Here is a 20,971-nt window from a genome sequence, read left to right as displayed (position 1 = left end):
ATCAAGTCTCAGGTATGGTGCCAGGTTCTGGGATTACAAAGAGAAAAGCTCCCTGGAGGAGTTTACAGCATTGTGGGGGAGAAAAGCATATACAGAGAAAACTTTCATCTAGTAGCAGCAAGAGCTAAAATAGAGTCAAGTTCAAGAACAGTTACACACAAGGTGAGAGAACAAGGGAGGGAGCAGAGTGAAGAACCCAGGAACACAGCAGCGAGCACTGAGCCTGGGTCACAAATTTGGGTCCAAAGTCCTGGGTTGTTAATTTCTACATGAAATGCTAAACAACAGCTCAACCTAATCTAAGCAAAATGTGATGGTGCTTAGTAGTCACATGGAGAAGATAATAAGGGATTGAAAACAGCAAAATACACATTCATATTAGAGACAAGTGCATGGCTCAGCAGTACATATTCGCTAAAATAAAATAAATTATTCCAAAGAAGATCTTAAAATCAACGACATTAGGTAGATTCCTAAAGGAAGAGACTAGTTTTACTGAGTCCTAGTAGAATGTAAGTGCTGTTCGTTAGACGGAAATTATTTTTATGGCACCCAGGAAAGCATTCCTCTCCTTCAGTAACATGTTTCCATGAAAATTGCAAGAATTAAAACATAAATGTTCAGGATTTCCACAACAATGGCAACTACAATTTAATAGTTGGAATGTTAACTTTTTCCTTGACCAGGAAACCCATTAAAGATAGAATTCGGTTGAATAATACTCAGAGTGAAATAGTTCAGATGTGAGTATCAGAGCTGAACTTTATAAAAGCGGTCACCTGTAAGCCGCTTTGAACTGTTACATGGAAGAAGGAAGAGTAAAATTCCTCTGGCTACGCAATCTTGTGTAAGCCCCAAAGTGCATGTCAACCTTCTCTGTGTACATTCCTTTAAACCAGTGATTTTCAACTGTTCTCATCTCATGGCACTTATAAACTAATGACTAAAATTCTTCAGCATACCAAAAAATACATTTTTTTTGCCAAGCTGACAAAAATAGGTCTAGTTTTGACTAATTCACACTGGATAGCTATTGTTGTATTGGCTGTTGTCATTTTATTTGACAATCTAAGGGAAAAGAGGTCAGTGCCCCTGAGGAAATTGGCAGGTAGTGCATGTTTCTTTTTCATTTCAATGTTATTTTCTCCATCACTATTTATCCCCCATACCTTCTTCTACTTCCACCCCCACCCCCTCACCCAATCACCACACTGTTGTTCATTTTCATGAGTTCTTCCCCTTTTGTTTTTAGCGTATCCCTCCACCTCCCTACACCCCCATGCAGGCCTGTCATCAGCTCTCTATCTATGAGTCCGTCTCTATTTTGATTATTAGTTCAGTTTGTTCATTAGATTCCACGTATGAGTGAAATCAGATGGTACTTGCCCTTCTCTGACTGGCTTATTTCACTTATAATTAACACTAATTTTTGTCTCATTATGGTTCTTGATATTGAGCTCATTCTTTTTTTTTAAAGATTTTATTTATTTATTTTTAGAGAGGGAAAGGAGGGAGAAAGAGAGAGAGAGAGAAACATCAATGTGTGGTTGCTGAGGGCCATGGCCTGCAACCCAGGCATGTGCCCTGACTGGGAATCGAACCTGCGATGCTTTGGTTCGCAGCCTGCGCTCAATCCACTGAGCTACGCCAGCCAGGGCGAGCTCATTCTTTAAATGGGAACGAGATAACACGTAAATGTGAGAATGTTTCCATCTGGTTCATTTTCTAAACCACTTGATCATTTTAAATTTCTTTGCTACAAGTGGACATTGCTTGTCTGCACCTGATTGTCACAGCTCATGGAACACCGTTCCCACCAACGCAGCATCCACCAATGGGGTGATCAGGATACAAGTAGATGGAAAATATATTTTAGAATCACATGGAGAGTTTCTCTAAACAGTACCCCACCACTTCCACAACTGCAGAAGCAAATGCTGCAGACCTAACGGCAAGAGTGAAATCGGGGTTACCTTGGGACTGATTTAGAAGCTATTGTCCAGATTGGCTGCTTAAAAAAATCTACAAAAAAGAAATAGTAAGGAGGACAACACACAGGGCTTCTGAAGACACCTATGTCTACAGAGGTTCAGGTCCCAGCCAGCCCTGTGGTGGGGCAAGAAACCAAAAGAAGTTGTTTCCATCACACCTATGCACAAGCAGTGCACTTTCCATTGCTTACCTCCAACATTCTGAATGATTATGGTGCCTGCCACCACCACCTACAAAAGAACAAATGTATTTAGAGGATGAAAAGGGAATTAATATAAAAGGATCAGTATTTTACTAAAATCCAATAATTATTACTAAAAAAACAGATGCAGAAATTGAGAGAAGAGAAATTGGGAAGAATAAATTTTGCCAGCCCTTTGTAATATATAAAACATATAATCATCGCATAAAAAGCTTTTTTTAATAGTTCCATGGTTACTATAAAAACTACTTTTGAAAGTTTTCTTGGCAGTCATTTTTAAATAGTTAGAAAGTGTTAAAAAGCTAGTAATCAGTGGTTATCAAAATATCAAAAAATTGAAATTGAATCTATCTGGTTTCACTCTCCCATTTTCACTGGGTTGACACTTGGCGTTAGTAGGTATACTGAGACAGCCTGAGTCGTGCCGGGCCGGTGCTGTGCTCCCCAACAGGAAATGATAGTCCTCTGAGTGTACCAGGTTGGCACACACCGAGGCCTCCAACATCCCTGTCCCAGGGAATCATAACCTACAGCAGAAAACGTTAGAGCCCATATATTCTCAAATCTGAAAATTTAGCAAAGTTTCCAACTCAGTAATACTCGTACGAAGTGGGCTGAGCATAAGGCAGTAGGAGGTTGTAACATCAGCCAGCGGTAGAGAACTGGCGGACTCCTCCCTTTCAAAATGAGGCAGCTGCTGCTCAGCTCTGGTCAGTTGCTGGCATGTGAGAATATGGATCAAATGCAGCTAGAACCTCTGATTTTTGAAAGAAAGTCAGAAATTGAATTCTTTCAAAACTCCATAACTCTTAGTTGGCAAAAAGATACAGTATCTTTTAGATTAAAATTGAAAATAAAAAGGATTTGAACCAAACAAAATATGCTTGAGGACCAAGTTCAGCCTGCAGGCTGCTAGCTTGTGATCTTTGATGAGGTTCCTGGGAAACGGAAGAGAGCATTCTATCCATCCTTGGTAATCAGATGTACTCAGAGGAAATAAACACCCTGCTTGCACTGGGGCCGACTCCAATCTCAGTGGGTCCGCACCCCCAGTGTACATCTGGAGCTGACTAGCTGTCTACGATCATTCAGTCCTGCATGGACTGGAATCAGATCACCCTTCAGACCCACCTGCACGACAGTCCCATCAGTGGGGCTGTGGAGTCTGCAGAGGACTAATGACAAGGAATTTTGGAGAGATGTCTCGAAGGTGTGGGTAATTGCCATTATAACATTTTCCAGAGGGGGGAAAAAATGTCGCATGTCAACCCACTTGAAATTAGTTCCCAGACCTGCCTCATATGGCTTAGTGGATTGAGTACCAGACCGTGAACCAAAGGGTCATGGGTCCCATTCCTGGTCAGGGCACACGCCTGGGTTGTGGGCCTGGTCCCCAGTGTGGAGTCGTAGGAGTCAACCAATTGATGTTTCTCTCCCTTTCTTTCTCCCTCCTTTCCCCTCCTTCCCCTCTCTCTAAAAATAAACAAATAAAATCTTTAAAAATAATAAAATAAAAATGAGTTTCAAAATTCATTTATCTGTGAAAAGGCAATTTTGATCTTTTATATACGATCATTTGTATGCAATTGATGCCTCTTGTCAATTACACATGAAAATTGGATTTCCTTTCTACTAATATATTGCAAAAAGCAATAATATCAACTTACTGATGATTATTTTTCCATTTTTTGGTCTGCAATTAAGCATTTAAGATCTAGAAAGTCTCTCTATGTATCTATCTGGCTTCAGTGCCTACCACAATGCATGAATATGGTACTTGCTCAATAAATATTTGTTTAGTGAGCAAATAAATCAATTTATAGCCAACTTTTTAAAAATCTCCCTAAGAAGTTCAAAAAACATTTCAAAAATATTTCTTTGGTTCTCAGAACAACACTACCCTATCAAATATCATATCTGGAAAGAAAGAAATAGGAAACTTTCAACCCAATTGTGGAAATGAAGAGGAAATACTTAAATAGCAAACAACTCCTTATTTAGAGCAGCGTCTACCGTGTACTAGCCTACTCACTACCAGGTACATACATTAAAAGGATAATACCACTATTCTAGAGTTTTAGGAAAGAGGACTCTCAACAAGCCGTGCTCCTCTTTTAGAACCTGCTGCTACACAAGGAATTCCGGAAATGATAATGTCAGATCACAGTGATGGCATTTAAAGTCACGTCACAGAACAGGTTACGGTAATTGGAAAGTGTTCTCATGTAAATAACACTTTCTTCTTCCTTGGCTGAACCCAGTGCAGGAAACTGTCCGTGTCGCTACCAAACACTCTGATCTTTAGGGAAGAAAAATCGTTACCAGGGATATTAACGAACCCTTTACCTTGAAGTAACTATTCTCCATTTTGCTCAAGTTTCAGATTATTAAGAAAAGATCCAAACCAGGAGGCTACATAGTATAATTAAAATACTCCCTTCTGTACTTTAACAACTAAATTAAGCTGAATATAAATACAGATTCTTTCCCTATTACATATCATTTTCCTTCCAGACTTAACTTCTTAGAAATTTGCTTAACCATCTACAAATACAGTATCCTTTTAGATTAAAAACAAAATAAACAAGCAAAAAAAAATAACAGATTTACAAATAAATAGGGCTGCTTAGAACCAACATGAAGATAGGTTTCAGAAGTATGACAGCCCTTCAGAAATTAAAAATAAAAAAGTACTATTGCACTAACAATATTTAACTCCTGATTACCTGTGGAAGAAGGCAGTGTTTCCTTTACCTTTTAAATTAGTTTAGTATGCCTATCACAGATGAATGCCCAACAAATACTGCTATTATTTCTCTATTCTGAGGAGGAAACGCACATTTGGAGTCTAGAATCCTTTAGGTAATTGTGGACAAACAGCCCCCTCCATTACCCTGGGCTTTAATTTCCTCACCTATAAATGAGGGGAGAGCTACCTAACCTTTCGGCACTGCCCAGCTCTTAAATGGTATTATCTTCTAAACATGAGTTTTGTAAATAGTCATGCTATAATTTTAATTCCATGCTTCTTTATTCTCCTGTTTTTATGAGGATTTACTCAGAGAATATAATAAAAGTTAATAAAGAAAACTTAAAACAGGCCACTGTTACTATTTTAAAATTATTCAAATCATTGCTCTCCTTCATTAGAGTGAAAAATACTAAAAGAGTTAAGTGTTGAATGAGATTTATTGATGCACCCTGAGGAAGGGCATGTGGAGAGATTTCTTCTCTTCTGCTTCCTGTCCCCAGCAGTCTGCCTTTAGTTTAGTTTTCTTTTATTCCTCTAATTTTTTTCTCTTATATATTCATCTCTTTTAACAGGAAGCAGAAGGAAAATATGCCTCTCTGGATTTTGGACATAGCGAGGAGAAAAAAAAAAATTACCTTCCCAGGTAATCCAAAAGCAAAGAGTCCAAGATCTTCGTAAGATGTCACAGCTGTCAAGAGAAATTGTGATTTTTTTTACACAGAACCATTTGTGTGACAAGTCTTAAAGGGAAGATAGTTATTCCACTACTATATAACAGCTATTGGATGGTCACAGTAAATTTAAGGCAGAAGTAATGACTTTCGGGGAAACTTGTGAAGACTTACGGTCCGCAAGGGTAGGGTCCTCTTAGAACACGCAGAGCACAGCAGATCCCGGGGCTGACTAACCACCACCCAGGCCCATCAGTCCAAATGCAGCGACTGCCCGAGAACAGCACCACTTCCCACTACACAGTTCTTGCTGACTACACTGTTTAAATGTTCGTTTTTGTTGGCAGGTTTCTGAAAACTGCATATGTAAATCAAGCTAGATAAAGTATGAAAGTTGTATCATACTTTCAGAAACACTCATTTTTCATGTAATTATGTAATTATGATAGCTTCCAGCTATCTAGGATAATGACAATGTGTTCATGATAGAGGATGCACCTTTATCCCATAACTAGTGGGGCATACATTTTTTAAAATATATTTTATTGATTATGCTATTACAGTTGTCCCATTTCCCCCTTCACTCCCCTCAACCCTGCACACCCTCTCCCACCTACATTCCCCGCTTCAGTCATGTCCATGTGTCATAAGTTCTTTAGCTTCTACATTTTTCATACTATTCTTGCCCTCCCCCTGTCTATTTTCTACCTACCATCCATGCTACTTATTCTCTGTACCTTTTCCCTCTCTCTCCTGCTCCCACCCCCCTACTGCTAGCCCTCCATGTGCCCTCCATTTCTGTGGTTCTGGTCCTATTCTAGTTGTTTGCTTAGTTTGCTTTTGTTTTTGTTTTAGGTGTGGTTGTTAATAATTGTGAGTTTGCTGTCATTTTACTATACATGTTTTGTCTTCTTTTTCTTAGATAAGTCCCTTTAACATTTCATAAAATAAGGGCTTGGTGATGATGAACTCCTTTAACTTGACCTTATCTGAGAAGAACTTTATCTGGCCTTCCCTTCTAAATGAAAGCTTTGCTGAATAGAGCAATCTGGGATGTAGGTCCTTGCCTTTCATGCCTTGAATACTTCTTTCCAGCCCCTTCTTGCCTGTAAGGTCTCTTTTGAGAAATCAGCTGACAGTCTGATGGGAACTCCTTTGTAGGTGACTGTCTCCTTATCTCTTGCTGCTTCCAGGATTCTCTCATTCATTTTTACCTTGGCTAATGTAGTTATGATGTGCCTTGGTGTGTTCCTCCTTGGGTCCAACTTCTTTGGGACTCTCTGAGCTTCCTGGATTTCCTGGAAGTCTATTTCCTTTGCCAGATTGGGGAAGTTCTCTTTTATTATTTGTTCAAATAACTTTTCCACTGGTTGCTCTTCCTCTTCTCCTTTTGGTACCCCTACAATTCGGATGTTGGATCATTTAAAGATGTCCTGGAGGTTCCTAAGCCTCTCCTCATTTTTTTGAATTCTTAATTCTTCATTCTTTTCTGGTTGTATGTTTTTTTCTTCCTTCTGGTCCACTCTATTGATGTGAGACCCAGGTTTAATTCCATCACTATTGGGTCCCTGTGCATTTTTCTTCATTTCACTTAGTGTAGCCTTCATTTTTTCGTCTAATTTGCGACCAAAATCAACCAGTTCTGTTAGCATCCTGATCACCAGTGCTTTGAACTGTGCATCTGATAGGTTGGCTATTTCTCGGTCACTTAAAAAAAAGGATTGTGGGGCTTTAATTCTGTTTGAGCCATCTCCTGCCCCCCCCCCCCTTTGGTCTGGTTGTGCCTGTTACATATGAGGGGCAGAGCCTTAGATGTTCACCAGGGTGGGGCACCCCAGTCGCTGGGGTGTGACACTGTTTATGGGGGCAGGGTCCGAGAGGGAACAATGGTGCTTGCTATGCTCTCCGTCGGATCTCAGTCCCTTCCACTGCTTCCCCCGAGCAAACTGGGCCCCTTTGGTGCCAATTCCCATGTGGGTGGGCTTGTGCATGTTGTAGGACTTTCCAACGACCTCTCCTGTGAGGCTGGGAATCTCTCCGAGCCTCGACCCCCACAGGTGTTTTCAATCAGTGTCCTGAGGCTCTATTTCCCAGCGCTGGGATCCTGGGTTGCATGCAGTGCCTTGCTTCACAATTGCCGCCTCGCTGGGTCTGCTGGTTGCCACCCCTCAGCCGGGGTCTGTCAGCTGCCGCTTGTGGGCTCAGGGTTCGCCCACTGTGGTCTTGTGTGCCCCGGATGCCTTACATGCCCAGTCCCAACGCTCTCTGCTCTCCTCGCCGAGACCCTAGCCCAGCTACCCAACTCCGCCCCTCCTACCGGTCTGGATGAATGGGTCTATTTTAACTTCTTGGTTGTCCAACTTCCATTCAGATCAATTTTCTGTCAGTTATGGTTATTGTTCTGTTTCTAAATTGTTGTTGTCTCTATCTTGGTTGTGCAAGGAGGCACAGTGTGTCTACCTATGCCTCTATCTTGGCTGGAAGTCTGGGGCATACATTTTTTCATCATATGAGTATAAAATTACATTTTCATTTCATATGTTTAAGAGGTCTGGTCACAGCAAAGATGAAAATTAAGTGGCTCATAAAAAACTAAATTCTTCCTCAGCCCATATAGCTTCATGTTCTGTTGACGCCACTGGCAAAAATAAGAAAAATAAAAACATTTGTATAATCCTATAGTTTGGAAAGTGCTTACCCTTATAGCTCTTAGACTACGAGGAAGCAGATGAGCAGATACTAAGGCTCTGTATAGCAACACATGCCTCCTATTGAGTACAAGATATGGCTTAGCATTTCTTTAAGCAAGTTTTAATATATCCTCTCAAAGATATAAATGGGTTTTCTTTAAATTGCCAGTATAGTAACAAAAACTCTATACTTTCATATAGTTTCATATAGTTTCAAAACTATACTTTCATATAGTTTCATATAGTTTCAAAACTATACTTTCATAAACAAAGACTTCCAGATATGTGAAAATAAGCATTTTTAGAACTGTGTATGTTGGGAATGCAGACTGGTGCAGCCACTGTGGAAAGCAGTATGGAGTTACCTCAAAAAATTAAAAATGAGTGTCGCTGGTTCGATTCCCAGCCAGGGTACATACCTGGGTTGCAGGCCATAACCCCCAGCAACTGCACATTGATATTTCTCTCTCTCTCTCTCTCTATCTCCCTCCCTTCCCTCTCTAAAAATAAATAAAATAATAAAATCTTTAAAAAAATTAAAAATGGAGCTGCCTTATGACCCAGTGATTCCACTTCTGGGAATACACCTGAAGAAACCTGAAATACTAATACAAAAGAATATATGTGCCCCTATGTTCACTGCAGTTATTATCAATAGCCAAGATTTGAAATCAGCCCAAGTATCCATCAGTAGATGAGTACATTAAAAAGCTGTGGTAATTTACACAATGAACTACTACTCGGATGTAAAAAAGAAGGAAATCTTACCCCTTCTTGCAACAGCATAGATGGACCTGGACAGTATTATGCTAAGTGAAGTGACCCAATCAGAGAAAGACAAGTAACATACAATTTCACTCATTTGTGGAATCTAATGAACAAAATAAACTAACAAAGAAAATAGAAACAGACTCAGGTAGAGAACAGACCGACAGCTCCCCGAGGGGAGGGGGTTGTGGGACTGGGTGAAAAAGGTGATGGGATTAAGGAAAGAAACAACCCTCACAGATGCAAGACAACAGTGTGATGATTACCAGGGGGAAAGAGGATTGGGGGAGGTAGAAGAGGGTAAATCAGGGATAAATGGTGATGGAAGAATACATGACTTGGAGTGGTGAACACACAATACAGGTGACAAATTATAGAATTGAACACCTGAAACCTATATAATCTTATTAATCAGTCACCCCAATAAATTCAATAAAAATGGGGGAAAAAAGAAATCAGTGAAATGCTAAAAAGAAGTTTTAATACTCAAGAACAAAAAATTAACTTTTCTTGCCAAATATACATTTAATATATTTACTTTATTATAAGAGTTGATCAGAAAATTTAGAAAATTTTTGGATTATATAGCTATTTATATACTACTAAACACAACGGACAAGAACAATTTAGTTTTGAATTTGGGATATATAATTCGATTTTCAGTAAGAAACTTTATGCTTTAACTTAGGAAAGACTTCAGTAATAATCTTACAGGTACACAGTTAGCCACTGATCAACACAGGGGTTAGGGGTGCCAACCCCCAGGCAGTCAAAAATCTGTGGGTAACTTTTGACTCCCCCAAAACTTAACTCCCTACTGTTGACCAGAAGCCTTACTGATAACAAAAAGTCAGTCTTTTGTATATGTATTATATACTGCATTCTTACAATAAAGCTAGAGAAAAAATACTAAGAAAATCATAATACATTGATAGTACTGTACTGAATTTATTAACATGTAAGTTTGTGTCATCTGTTTATAAGATGGTTTGTCAGCACCTATATCAATAATGTTTTTTATGATAAAAACCACTGTAGATGTTACATGTATTACTAACACTAGACAACAAAATGAAAGGATAATGTGAAAAAGAAATTCATATGTATTTACATATATAACAATTCATGCGCTGATAACAAAGAAGCAGCTATATGGTCCCTCTACATAGCTTAGGGTAATGACACAATTGCTTCACAGCAATAAGAAAATCTCCCTAAAATTTTGCAATATATTTGCTGGAAAAAAAATCTGTGCAAAAGTGGACCCACACAGTTCAAAACTGAGTTGTTCAGGGGTCCACAGTATTTTAGAACAGGAAATTGAAAAGCAGGATTATAAAACTAAGAACTGGACTTTTTTTCCCTCCTATGGGAAATGTGGGCATTCTTTTGTTTTCAAATACACATATTCTAATAAGAATGTCATTAAAAAAATTAGTAATTATTTTAATCAATAAAACTTTACTAGTTTAATATTTCTAAACACAATGGTTAATATTATATATGGGTGCAATTCTTATATTTAACATTCTAAAGCCTTGGTATATATATATTTAAACATTGTAACACTCTCTAAATGTTAGTTTCTATCTAATTTGCCATTAGGAAGGTAATTTTGTTATATATTATGTACATGTGAACCAAGTCTCCAAAGGTCTTTGATCTGTCACTATGAGGTATGAGATGAAAGAAACATCACTGTTCATTTTCAACATCCTTCTTTTATATTACAATTAAACGTGTCGGTTCCTTCTTAAGAAAAACTTTCCTTTCGAGAATTTAAAGCAAGGAGACTTCAGAGTAATACATATAGGAATACAACGAGGTCTGTCCAGAAAGTGTTCAACAATATACTATGAAGAATAGAGACATTTATTGAAGAAGATACAAGATACAAGAAACATTGTGCAAAGAACAACAATGCCTCAGTCCTCTTCAAAGTAGGTACCTTGGGACATCACACAGTTCCAATCACCATCAGCTGCACTACTGTATTTTCCTGAATCTCACTGATGGACTGAAATCACTTCCCTTTCAAAGGTGATTTCAATTTTGGGAAAAGCCAGAGCTGCAGGGAGCCAAATCTGGGCTGTAGTGGGGCTGAGTCACCTGGGTGATTGTATGTTTTGCCAAAAATCTCTGCACAAGACATGATGCGTGAGCGGGTGCTTTGTTATGATGAAGCTGCCAATCACCAGTTGCCCATAGCTGCGGCCTTCTGAATCATCCAAATAGTTTCAGCAGAGCAATGTTCAAGTTTAATGTTGAATTTGATGCAGATTCATTGTTCTACTGGCTCAGTCATTTTACATGCAATGGCCACATAGTACACATGCTCACTCAATGGAGTCTACCACTGATCAGTATAGCAAAGTCATCATTGTTCACACATGCACATTCCAGTCCACTCTCCTTGGCTGCCAGGTAACATTGATGTCACTCAAACTGTTCTCATTATATTAATAATGGCTAGACTTTTTCCGGATAAACCTCTTATATCAAATAACCTGCTTTTATTTCTAATTGAATTTATTTTTATTGAACTAGAGTTGATATACAATATTATATTAGTTTCAGGTATGCAATACAGTGATTCGATATTTTTGTACATTACAAAATGATCAACACAAAATGTCTAGTACCCATCTGTCACCACATAAAGTTATTACAATATTAAGGACTATATTCCCCATGCTGTACATTACATCCCTGTGACTTATTTATTTTATGACTGAAGTTTGCACCTCTTATTCCCCTTCACCTGCTTCACCCATCCTGCCACTCTCCTCCCCTCTGCCAACCATCAGTTTGTTCCCTGTATCTATGAGTCTATTTCTGCTTTGTTCAAATAACTCGCTTTTAAAATGACCTATTTTGCATCAGTTTCTCGGTTGGTGAGCAAGTTATCAGGATAATACTCATCAAAAAGTTTAGGGTTTGTTTTATTTTTAAACAGCATAAGCAAGTATAGATTGTATATTTAGTAAACATGAAAAGCAAATAATTTTCCCATAAGCAAAAACCATATTAAAAGATTCCAAAGGAAATGGTATTTCAGTTATAGAAATTTAAATGAATTAAACTTTTAATCTTAATTTTTAATTAGAATGTAGCCTTTATTATTCCAGAAAATACAATCAAACCAACAACAGCATTATGAAGATGGTTGTAGCTGCAACCTCTGACAAGAGTGGCATATATTTTAGCAATCTCAAATTGCTCTCTACTGTTTTCTAGTTTTATAAAACTTATCTCTAGCCCTGGCTGGTGTGGCTCACTGGATTGAGCATTGGCCTGCAAATTGAAGGGTCATTGGTTCAATTCCCAGTCAGGGCACATGCCTGCAATCCAGGCCAGGTGCCCAGTTGGAGTCATGGGAGAGGCAACCAATTTATGTATCTTTTTCACATAGATGTTTCTCTTCCTCTCTTTAAAATAAATAGATAAATAAAATTTATCTTTACTTCAAATTAGTAGATAAGTTAAATATTTACTTAAATTCCTCCCCTCTCTCTAAAAATAAATAAATAAAATCTTTAAAAATTTTCTAGATGCTCCCTTCACTATCTGAAAGAAATTCCTAGAGGTACTATAACCTACTGGCTGCATAATGACCCCCAAAGATATCCACATCCCCATTCCTGGAACCTGGGAATGTTAACTTATATGGTAAAAAAGGACTTGGCAGGTGTGATTAAGAATATTGAGATGGGGAGATTATCCTGGTGGACTTCAAATCCAGTCCCATGTCTCATGGAAGGAGATCACAGACAGAAAAGAAGGCACTGGGAGCACAGAGGCAGAGATGTGGCCACAGACCAAGGCGTGCTAGCAGTCCCCAGAAGCTGGGAAAGACAAGGAATGGATTCTCACTAGAGCCCCTGGAGGGAGCACAGCCCCGTTAACCCCTTGATTCTGACCCACTGAAACTAGACTCTAGAACTGTGACGGAACAAATTTCTCTTGGTATAAGCCACCAAGTTTGTGATAATACATTACAGCAGCCATAGGAAACTAAATACTACGTACACACTACATAATGCCATCTAGTAAAATAAAGGAGCACCAAAACCAAAGTAAATGCCATTGGTTACATGATTTTCCTAATGGGTGAGCAATTTTTGACAAAGTTCCAAACAGAACAAAATATACATTTACATGGTAATTGTATGCCTTGAAAATTTGGTGTATATTCAAACAATTAACCATTGTTTTCTCAGCATCTACCAAACTGTGCCTAAAACACAGATGGTATGTAATGAAAGCTGGATACGTGGGCGGTGAATGGATGGATGGATTAGAGCTACAGAGAGACAATGTTTTAAAGGTTCCAAAATCAACATGCAGGCAAACATTATGTATAAATTACCTCTGAAAATTTCATATAGTTTGTAAAATAGTGTTTAACATTTACATGATGTGCTGGACACTAAGATACCATTTTTCAATAAAGCCGAGAGCCTTTTGCTCTGTTGTTGTTGGTTTTTTGTTGTTGTTGTTTTTTGTTTTGTTTTTTTTTTGTCAAGCATTGGTCTGGGTGCCATACATAGGATACGGGTTACTTCAGGGCCATGATGAATCCCACTCAGAGCTGCAAGATGCTCTCACTGTGAGAGCACATGACACGGAATTAAGAGAATGTAGGTTCATTTTCCATCTCAGCGTTCACTGTGAGCATCTGCTTATTGTTTGGAATGACAGCTGTCCAAATTATATTTTCACCTTTTTCTTCCTGTCATTACTGAGCATAGCTCAGTGGTCCCACAATTAATGAAGTGGGCTGATTACATGACTCCATCTTCAACGGATTGGTGTTCTTGTCACATCCTTTTCCTAATGAGTAGTTCTCAGTTGAGTTTGATTTTTCTCCTCTGGGTGCATTGGGCAACATCTAGAGACATTTCTGGTTGTCACAGGACTGCTGGCAACTAGAGGATAAAGGCCAGGGATGCTGCGAAACACCCTACAATGCACAGGACAACCCTCTGTTACAAAGAATGATCCAGGCCAAAAATGTAAGCAGAGGCAAGGCTGAAAAACCCTGAGCTAGATTATGCGTGTGCTCTGTTCAAGTAGTGAGTCCTTAACGTTGTTTGCCTCCACATCAGAGTGAGTGCTTCCTGTAGCACAAACCAAACGCGTTGCTATTGGGCTACAAGGGAGGAGGAGGGGGGTGTGAATCTCCGTAGGGTTGAACATTTTTAAGTTAAACTCCTATTTTATTTTTATCAAAAGTAATCTATGGTCACACAGACATGTGCATGAGTGTGTACGTGTGTGTGCACTTGTGCAGGAGTACTTAGAGCATTTTCCCATCCATTCTTCCTGACTTCTAGTATCATTTCCCAGAACTGGCAACACTGAACAGTTTTTGCTTTGTAATTCTTTTGGCATTACCTTCCTAAGACTGAATAATATTCTTTTGCTTTTATTTATTGATTTTTATTGATTTAAGAGATTATCTATTGCCCTGACAGGTGCGGCTCGGTTGGTTGGGCGTAGTCTTGCAAAGCGAAAGGTCACAGGTTTGCTTCCCAGTCAGGGCACATGACTGGTTTGCTGGTTCCAGTCAGGGTGAGTGGTAGTGTTTCTCTCTCACATCACTTTCTCCCTCTGCCCCCCCACCCTAGAAATAAATAAATAAAAATCTTTAAAAAATAAATGAACTGTCAACACTTTATTATGAAAGTCAGGTTTTAGCTTGGGTACACTAATCTTCCTTTTCCCCTTCTAATTTTCATTAGTTCATATTCAATTTCACCGCTTACCTTGTAACTCTAAATAATGCATTTAAGCCTTCATTTTTGTTCCATGCACTTAGATAGCACCTCCTGACTCACTGCTCTACATGATACCAGCGCTCCCATCCTTTCTTCCCCGTCTCTTCCCATTTCCCACAGTCTAGTTGCCGTACTCTTACATTGTCAAGGCGCACAATATTTACTTTCTGTTGTGTAATCATATTTAAGTCATTCTTGCTTTATCTATAAGTTGAAAATTAGTGAATAGCATTTATAGGCTATGGCCTTGTAAGTACTGTCACCTCAGAGCCAAGCAGCATACTGGGACCCCAGGACTCTACGCACACACTACCGCAGCCCTGTGCCGTTTGAAAGGAGCCTATTCCTAGTATCCCAGTATCCCACTTTTCTTTTTACTGCATCAAGTTCTCTAAAATATGCCACATTTAGTTAGAAAACTGACATTTAAGTACATATGAAGACAAGAAGTGGCAACATAATTGCAGAGGAGACATTCAATAAATGAATGACCTGCATGACACTATTAGGGAGAAAAGAAGGTAAAAGTAAATGATGGAAAACACAGGAAAAAAAGGATTTCAAAATAATAAGAGTGCATTCCAAACGGCCAATTTTCTGAGAGTTGAACCGTATTTGAATAACTCATGTCCCTCAATCCAGATCCAAAGATAATATTGCTGCTGCTGAAACTTGGGCTTTGTACTGTAACCACAGTTTATTAATTGTCCTATTTCATTGAGGAAAAAATGCAAAGCAGACAGAACACTGGAGTAACTAGCTGGAAATATTCCACTACTTCATGGGAATCGGCTTTCCAAACGACTCCTGCGGAGGCCAAAGTCTTAGTCTAGCCAAAACAGCACTAAAGTGTACCTTGATGGTACATTAAAGACGAAATTTTCCCCCAATTTAATTCATTAGAATTTACAGCTTTTCTGTCACCTCAAAAAACATAACATTGATTTCTTTAATATCAAAAAATAATTTCCTAAAATAGATCGCTTATGACTGCTTTTAGTCATTTATTTAAGGTGCATTATGCCAAGTACTGCTTGTATGAAGTCCTGTAAAAGACTGAGGGAATTTCAAAGTTTTCATAATTAATGTTATTCCCACTCTGCCAGAATATGCTATTAATGTGACCGGTCATCCCATCTTATTTTGATGTCTCTCAAAACATTTTTCACTTTATAAATAAAATATTAAAACATTGATCATATGAAAGAGCAGCAAAAATATCCCCTCAGTAGGCAAAGTGAAACTTAAATTACTAATCACCATAGAAATTAAAAACTACAGCTTAAATAAACCCTATCAGATATTTGGAGGAAATGGAACTATTAATTTGATACTGTTTTTAAAAGTAAAGTTTTGCCACTCCGTTATAGTCACTAGAGAATATTTGAATTCCCCTCCCCCCAAAAAGGGAAGAAAAAGACTACACAACTAATTTTTAAAATTTATTGTACTCTTGTGTTTTGCTTCATAAATCACATTTGATTCCTATTTTTTACTTTATATTGACATGTTTTATGTTAATATAAACATAGTTTTTAATGGCTGCATTTTATTTCATCAGGTATACCCACCATTATTTACTTAACCACCTCACCATGGTTGAGCACTTCGGTAGTTTATTTTCAGTGTAAATAATGCATGATGAGTATCTTTGCACATAATGATTTCTCTGATTTTTGTCTTCTTTCCTAAGATGAAAGCTCCTAGTGGTCAAATGTTATAAATATTTTAAAAGCTCATTTTTAAAAACAAAGTCCAAAAGTCAGTACCAGTGTATACTGTTTCCAGCATCTTAACTGCCCAAATGACAGAATTTTAGAAGTATTTTACTAGTGTCGTTTTGGTTTATATGTTGAGACGATCCCGAAAACCATTAAAAAATGAGTATGTGGCAATAAAGCATTTGTGTACATATTTCAATAAAGGCAACTTTAAGCCAGAAGCCGTTAGTCCGAGACATGAAGTCTCAGATGTGGGAAAGGACTTCCAGCTTTTGCAGCGCTGAAGTGTGACGACAGCGACAAAACTGAATGACTGGCCAGATGTGTCGACTGGAAGGGTGGACCTAGGATTTGAACACTGTGCTCAGTCTCCACTTAAAAGTCTATGCCCTTTCATTCTAAATTTGGAGTGTGCTATATTTAGACATACCTTTTTAAAAAGATTTTATCTATTTTTAGACAGAGGGGAGGGAGTGGGGGAGGGAGAGAGGGAGAGAAACATTGATGTGTGAGAGAAACATCGACTGCGACCTTTTGGTTAGGAGGCCGGCACTCAACCCACTGAGCCACCTAGCCAGGGCTAGAATGTCTTTCATAAAAGGGGAGGTTGTGAAGGATGGTATTGAGAATCACTGCTCTGAAGGGTTTAATTAAAAAAAATCGCTGAACACAAGGGACCATTTTATTGTTTATTTCTTCATCATATCAAAACTTAAAATCCTTATAAAAGAATTGTAACCTTATTTTAGGAAGAGGAAACTGGGGACTGTGTTCTCTTTCTCAATGAGTTCCAGGAAGGACCAAAATTCTCTTTGGATGTAACAAGTGGTGAATCCCAGTAACTGTCTTGACCCTTTTCAACACCTCAGTGCCTTCTCACTGCCTCAACAAAAACTCCAAATTCTTGCTCTGATGGGTGTGGCTCATTGGACTGAGTGCTGGCCTGTTAACCAAAAGGTTGCCAGTTCAATTCCTGGTCAGGGCAGATGCCTCGGTTGCCAGCCAGGTCCCCTGTGCGAGAGGCAACCCGTTGATATATCTCTCACACATCAACGTTTCTCTCCCTGTCTTTCTCTATCCCTTCCCATCTCTTTAAAAATAAATAAAATCTTTTTTTAAATGCCCCCAGATTCTTTAGGATCTAACACTTGTCTGTCTCTTCAGTTTCATTTTCTCCTTTGTTTGTTAGGCATGAATAATAGTAAATTATTTTTTGTACCTTAAGTAAAATATGCAATATATGCCTCGGTACCTTTGTATATGCTGGAATATTCTCTTTCGTCTTGTCTGCTAGTCAGATTCCTTGTTAGCTCAGTCCTCCAGTAGTACACACCAACCCTCACTCCCCAACCCAGAAAGCAAATCCCTCCTCTTACTTATCACTGTACCTTGCATGTTTAGATCGTTACACTTACCACTCTACATTATAAATTACATGCTCATACATTGTCTCCCTTATTAGACTTTACGCTTTTTCAGGGAAGTGAGTCTTACTTACCTCTGTAAGTAAAAAGGTACTGAACGGATAAATGAACCTCTATCCTGGGCTTTAGTTCTACGACCTGACCATCTAGATATACGTTGAAGTCCACATATTCAAATGTGAATTCATTTTTATTTTGAACCAACACCTCCCGCTGAGTTCTTGTCTCCAATAATGACACTACAACCAACCCAGTGGCCATGCCGAAACCTCCGCAAGACACCCTTGGACAGCTCCTTCCCATTCCTGTCCAGTTAGTCAGAGAGCAGCTCCTCTCAGTGCTAACTCCCACATTCCTTGGCCTGTTTCATTTTATTCCCCTTGATAATACCTTGTTTCTACCTCCCACTACTTGATTCTTAGACCTTTATTAGCAGCCAGGCCTCATGCTAACCTACTCACTACTGTGAGTGCAAATTAGAGCTAGACAAAGAAATGAGAAAGGCATCACCTTCACAAGAAGAAAAAGAAAAGGGTTTCCTGGGTGTCCATCCCGAACCCAACCCTGAGGCCAAGCCTGGCCCGGAGGGCCGACTGTGCCTTTGTAGAAGAACCAGTCCTAACTGGACATGACTCTCGGATCTGTTGCTCAGTTTTTGTCCTGGAAACTCAGAAATTCCCTTTACTTCTCTCCTGGGCTTGATTTCTGGTTCCTTTGTTACTCTCTCACTTTAGTAAATGGCATCTTTCATTGTATAATGGGAGATGATTTTTGAGTCCTTGCTTCTTTGAAAATGTCATTCCACCTTCACATTTAAATAATAAATTGGCTGGGTATAGAATTCTGTAGTGAAATCACTTTCCCCAAGATTTTTGAAAGTCATCTTCAGATTAGTGTGAGGGACATGGAAGAGAAAAGAGTGGCTACTTGAAAGGAGCATGGTGTTCTCAGAAAAGATTTAGGTTCTCTTAAAGTAGGAAAGTGGAGGAAATGCTTAGATAAGAGCTGAGGACACAGGAATTTTGCTGCTGATTGATCGTGAGTTCTAGAGAGCAAAGTGGGAGGGCCTCAGGAGTCTGGGAGGAGCAGGAAATGAGGCTGGAATATGGCTGACGGAGCCATATGGGATGACTCTAAAACATGAAGGACAATCTAGGATTCTTGAAGCAACTGACAGGAAGTGAGATAAATGGTATAATGTAGTTAATCAAAATGATCTCAAGGCAAATAATGATAACAATGAAGTGAGTAGTGGGGACTGAGGACTAGGGAATAGGGATTTGACCAAAAGCATGCAAGTTCTAAAACTCTCATTCCACGCTGGTGATAAGGGTGTGGAAGCCAGAGGAGGGGAACTTTGAGTTTATTCCCAAAGCACAGAAATTCTTCCAAAGACTCACAATGAGCCAACTATTTCTCAGACAGCAGTGTGAGAAACAAGTTTGCTTCAGTGAGAACTCACAATAATAAAAGCTAACATTTACCAAGGACCTGGCAGTTTACATACATTGTTTTATTTCATGCTCACAGCAATCCCAAAGGAAAGCATTATCATTACCATTTTACAGATGACAAACTAAGAAGTGAGTTTCAAGTACCTTATATGCTACCTCAGCTCCCAGGAAAAGTCCCAATAGGCCCCAAACCTTATTTAAAATCTAAAACAGCAGAATTTCATATGAAAAAGTCTTTTATTTTTATAAAGATAAAACTTTCTCTTCATCTTTTTCCCTTTAGGCAAGGAAATGAGGAAGTTATTTTGCAAGGACTTATGATAGCCCTTTCTCTGACCAATGGTTTCTCCCTAAGCACAATACTCCTTTATGATAGTTCTATAAACTGAGGAAAATATTTAGCTACATGCTATTCTCTAGTATGTATGTATTTTTAGAAGTCTATCTCCACAGGAAATTTTACAGTGACTGAAGGAACTCAATCAACAAAAGACAGGTGCCCCAGTGTGCACAAACAGCCACAAAGAAGTAAGTTCATAGACCAAGTAAGCTATAAAAATCATAGGAAAAGAAAGAAAACCAGGAGTTTTCACTTTCATTTTATATACCTCAAAGTTACAAAGAACAGCTTCAGAATTTTAAAGTTAAGTATAGATGAACTGAAGAACAATATATTTAGCCTTACTTGGAAATCTTCATAAACTGAATGTTACTCCTAAGTAATGAAAATTAATAAAACACAAATTTTAGTTAGTGAAAACATAATCCACATAGTTTAGGCATTAATCTTTTTGGTAGAATCCATAATAAAATAACTTCTTAAGGAGTAGATAACTATCACAATTAAGTAAAAATAACTTTTTCAGAAAAAAGAATTGAAATTTCAAAAGATGTCATAAAAATTCTAGTCAAGTTGCAGGATTTACAAATATAATTCTTTTAATGCTATTATTTCTGAATTTGGGGTGCCATTGTGAACAACTTGTTTCTTTGAGGTTACCATTTGCATTGTTTCCTGGTATTTTCATCTGCCTGCAGTTTTCCCAGTCCCCTAGAAAGCAGGGGCACACACCTGTAGGCTGGATGGCCACAGGCGTTGGCACAGTTACAGCTTTAAACTATGGGTCAGAAACCGGTTTTGCAAGAGACTCACCTAGAAGACTCGTTAAAAATATATTCCTGAATCCCACCTCAGATTCTTGGAATTAGAATCCCTGAGACTTAGAAATGTCCATTTATAGAAGGATCTGCAGGTGTGTCTGAGGCATGGACAGATTTTAGGAAAACAGACTAGAGCTGTGGATTCTGAAGAGTCTTAAGATCCTCATAAAATACCTTTGGGTATCTCTCACCTGGTTCAGCCAGAATAATTCCATTTCTATTTATTTTAGGTATCTCTCATGCATCTTAAAATTTGCAAACTACAAAATCAGCTGGAACAAAGTGAATGCACCCATATAAATATTAAACTCATTATTTTGGCATCATAACTGACCTAATCCAAAGACAAAGAGACA

At 38.6% G+C, this 20,971-nt stretch overlaps 1 protein-coding gene across 6 annotated transcripts in view; it reads right to left on the bottom strand.

Annotated features, from left to right (window-relative positions):
* Positions 1–20,971, bottom strand: part of SLC38A6 (solute carrier family 38 member 6) — a 64,094-nt gene that overhangs the window by 37,970 nt on the left and 5,153 nt on the right. For 5 of the 6 annotated variants that reach the window (XM_036010745.1, XM_036010722.1, XM_036010726.1 and 2 more), the window contains 2 exons: positions 5,582–5,634; positions 2,183–2,222 (listed from right to left, as the gene is read on the bottom strand). In XM_036010745.1, coding sequence (XP_035866638.1) covers positions 2,183–2,222; positions 5,582–5,634 — 93 coding nt within the window. The remainder of the gene's footprint in view (positions 1–2,182; positions 2,223–5,581; positions 5,635–20,971) is intronic. The other variant, XM_036010736.1, reaches the window with a different exon arrangement.

This window comes from Phyllostomus discolor, chromosome 1, assembly GCF_004126475.2.
Source record: "Phyllostomus discolor isolate MPI-MPIP mPhyDis1 chromosome 1, mPhyDis1.pri.v3, whole genome shotgun sequence".
NCBI classification, from domain to species: Eukaryota; Metazoa; Chordata; class Mammalia; order Chiroptera; family Phyllostomidae; genus Phyllostomus; species Phyllostomus discolor.
This window is presented reverse-complemented; position numbering and strand designations above follow the sequence as displayed.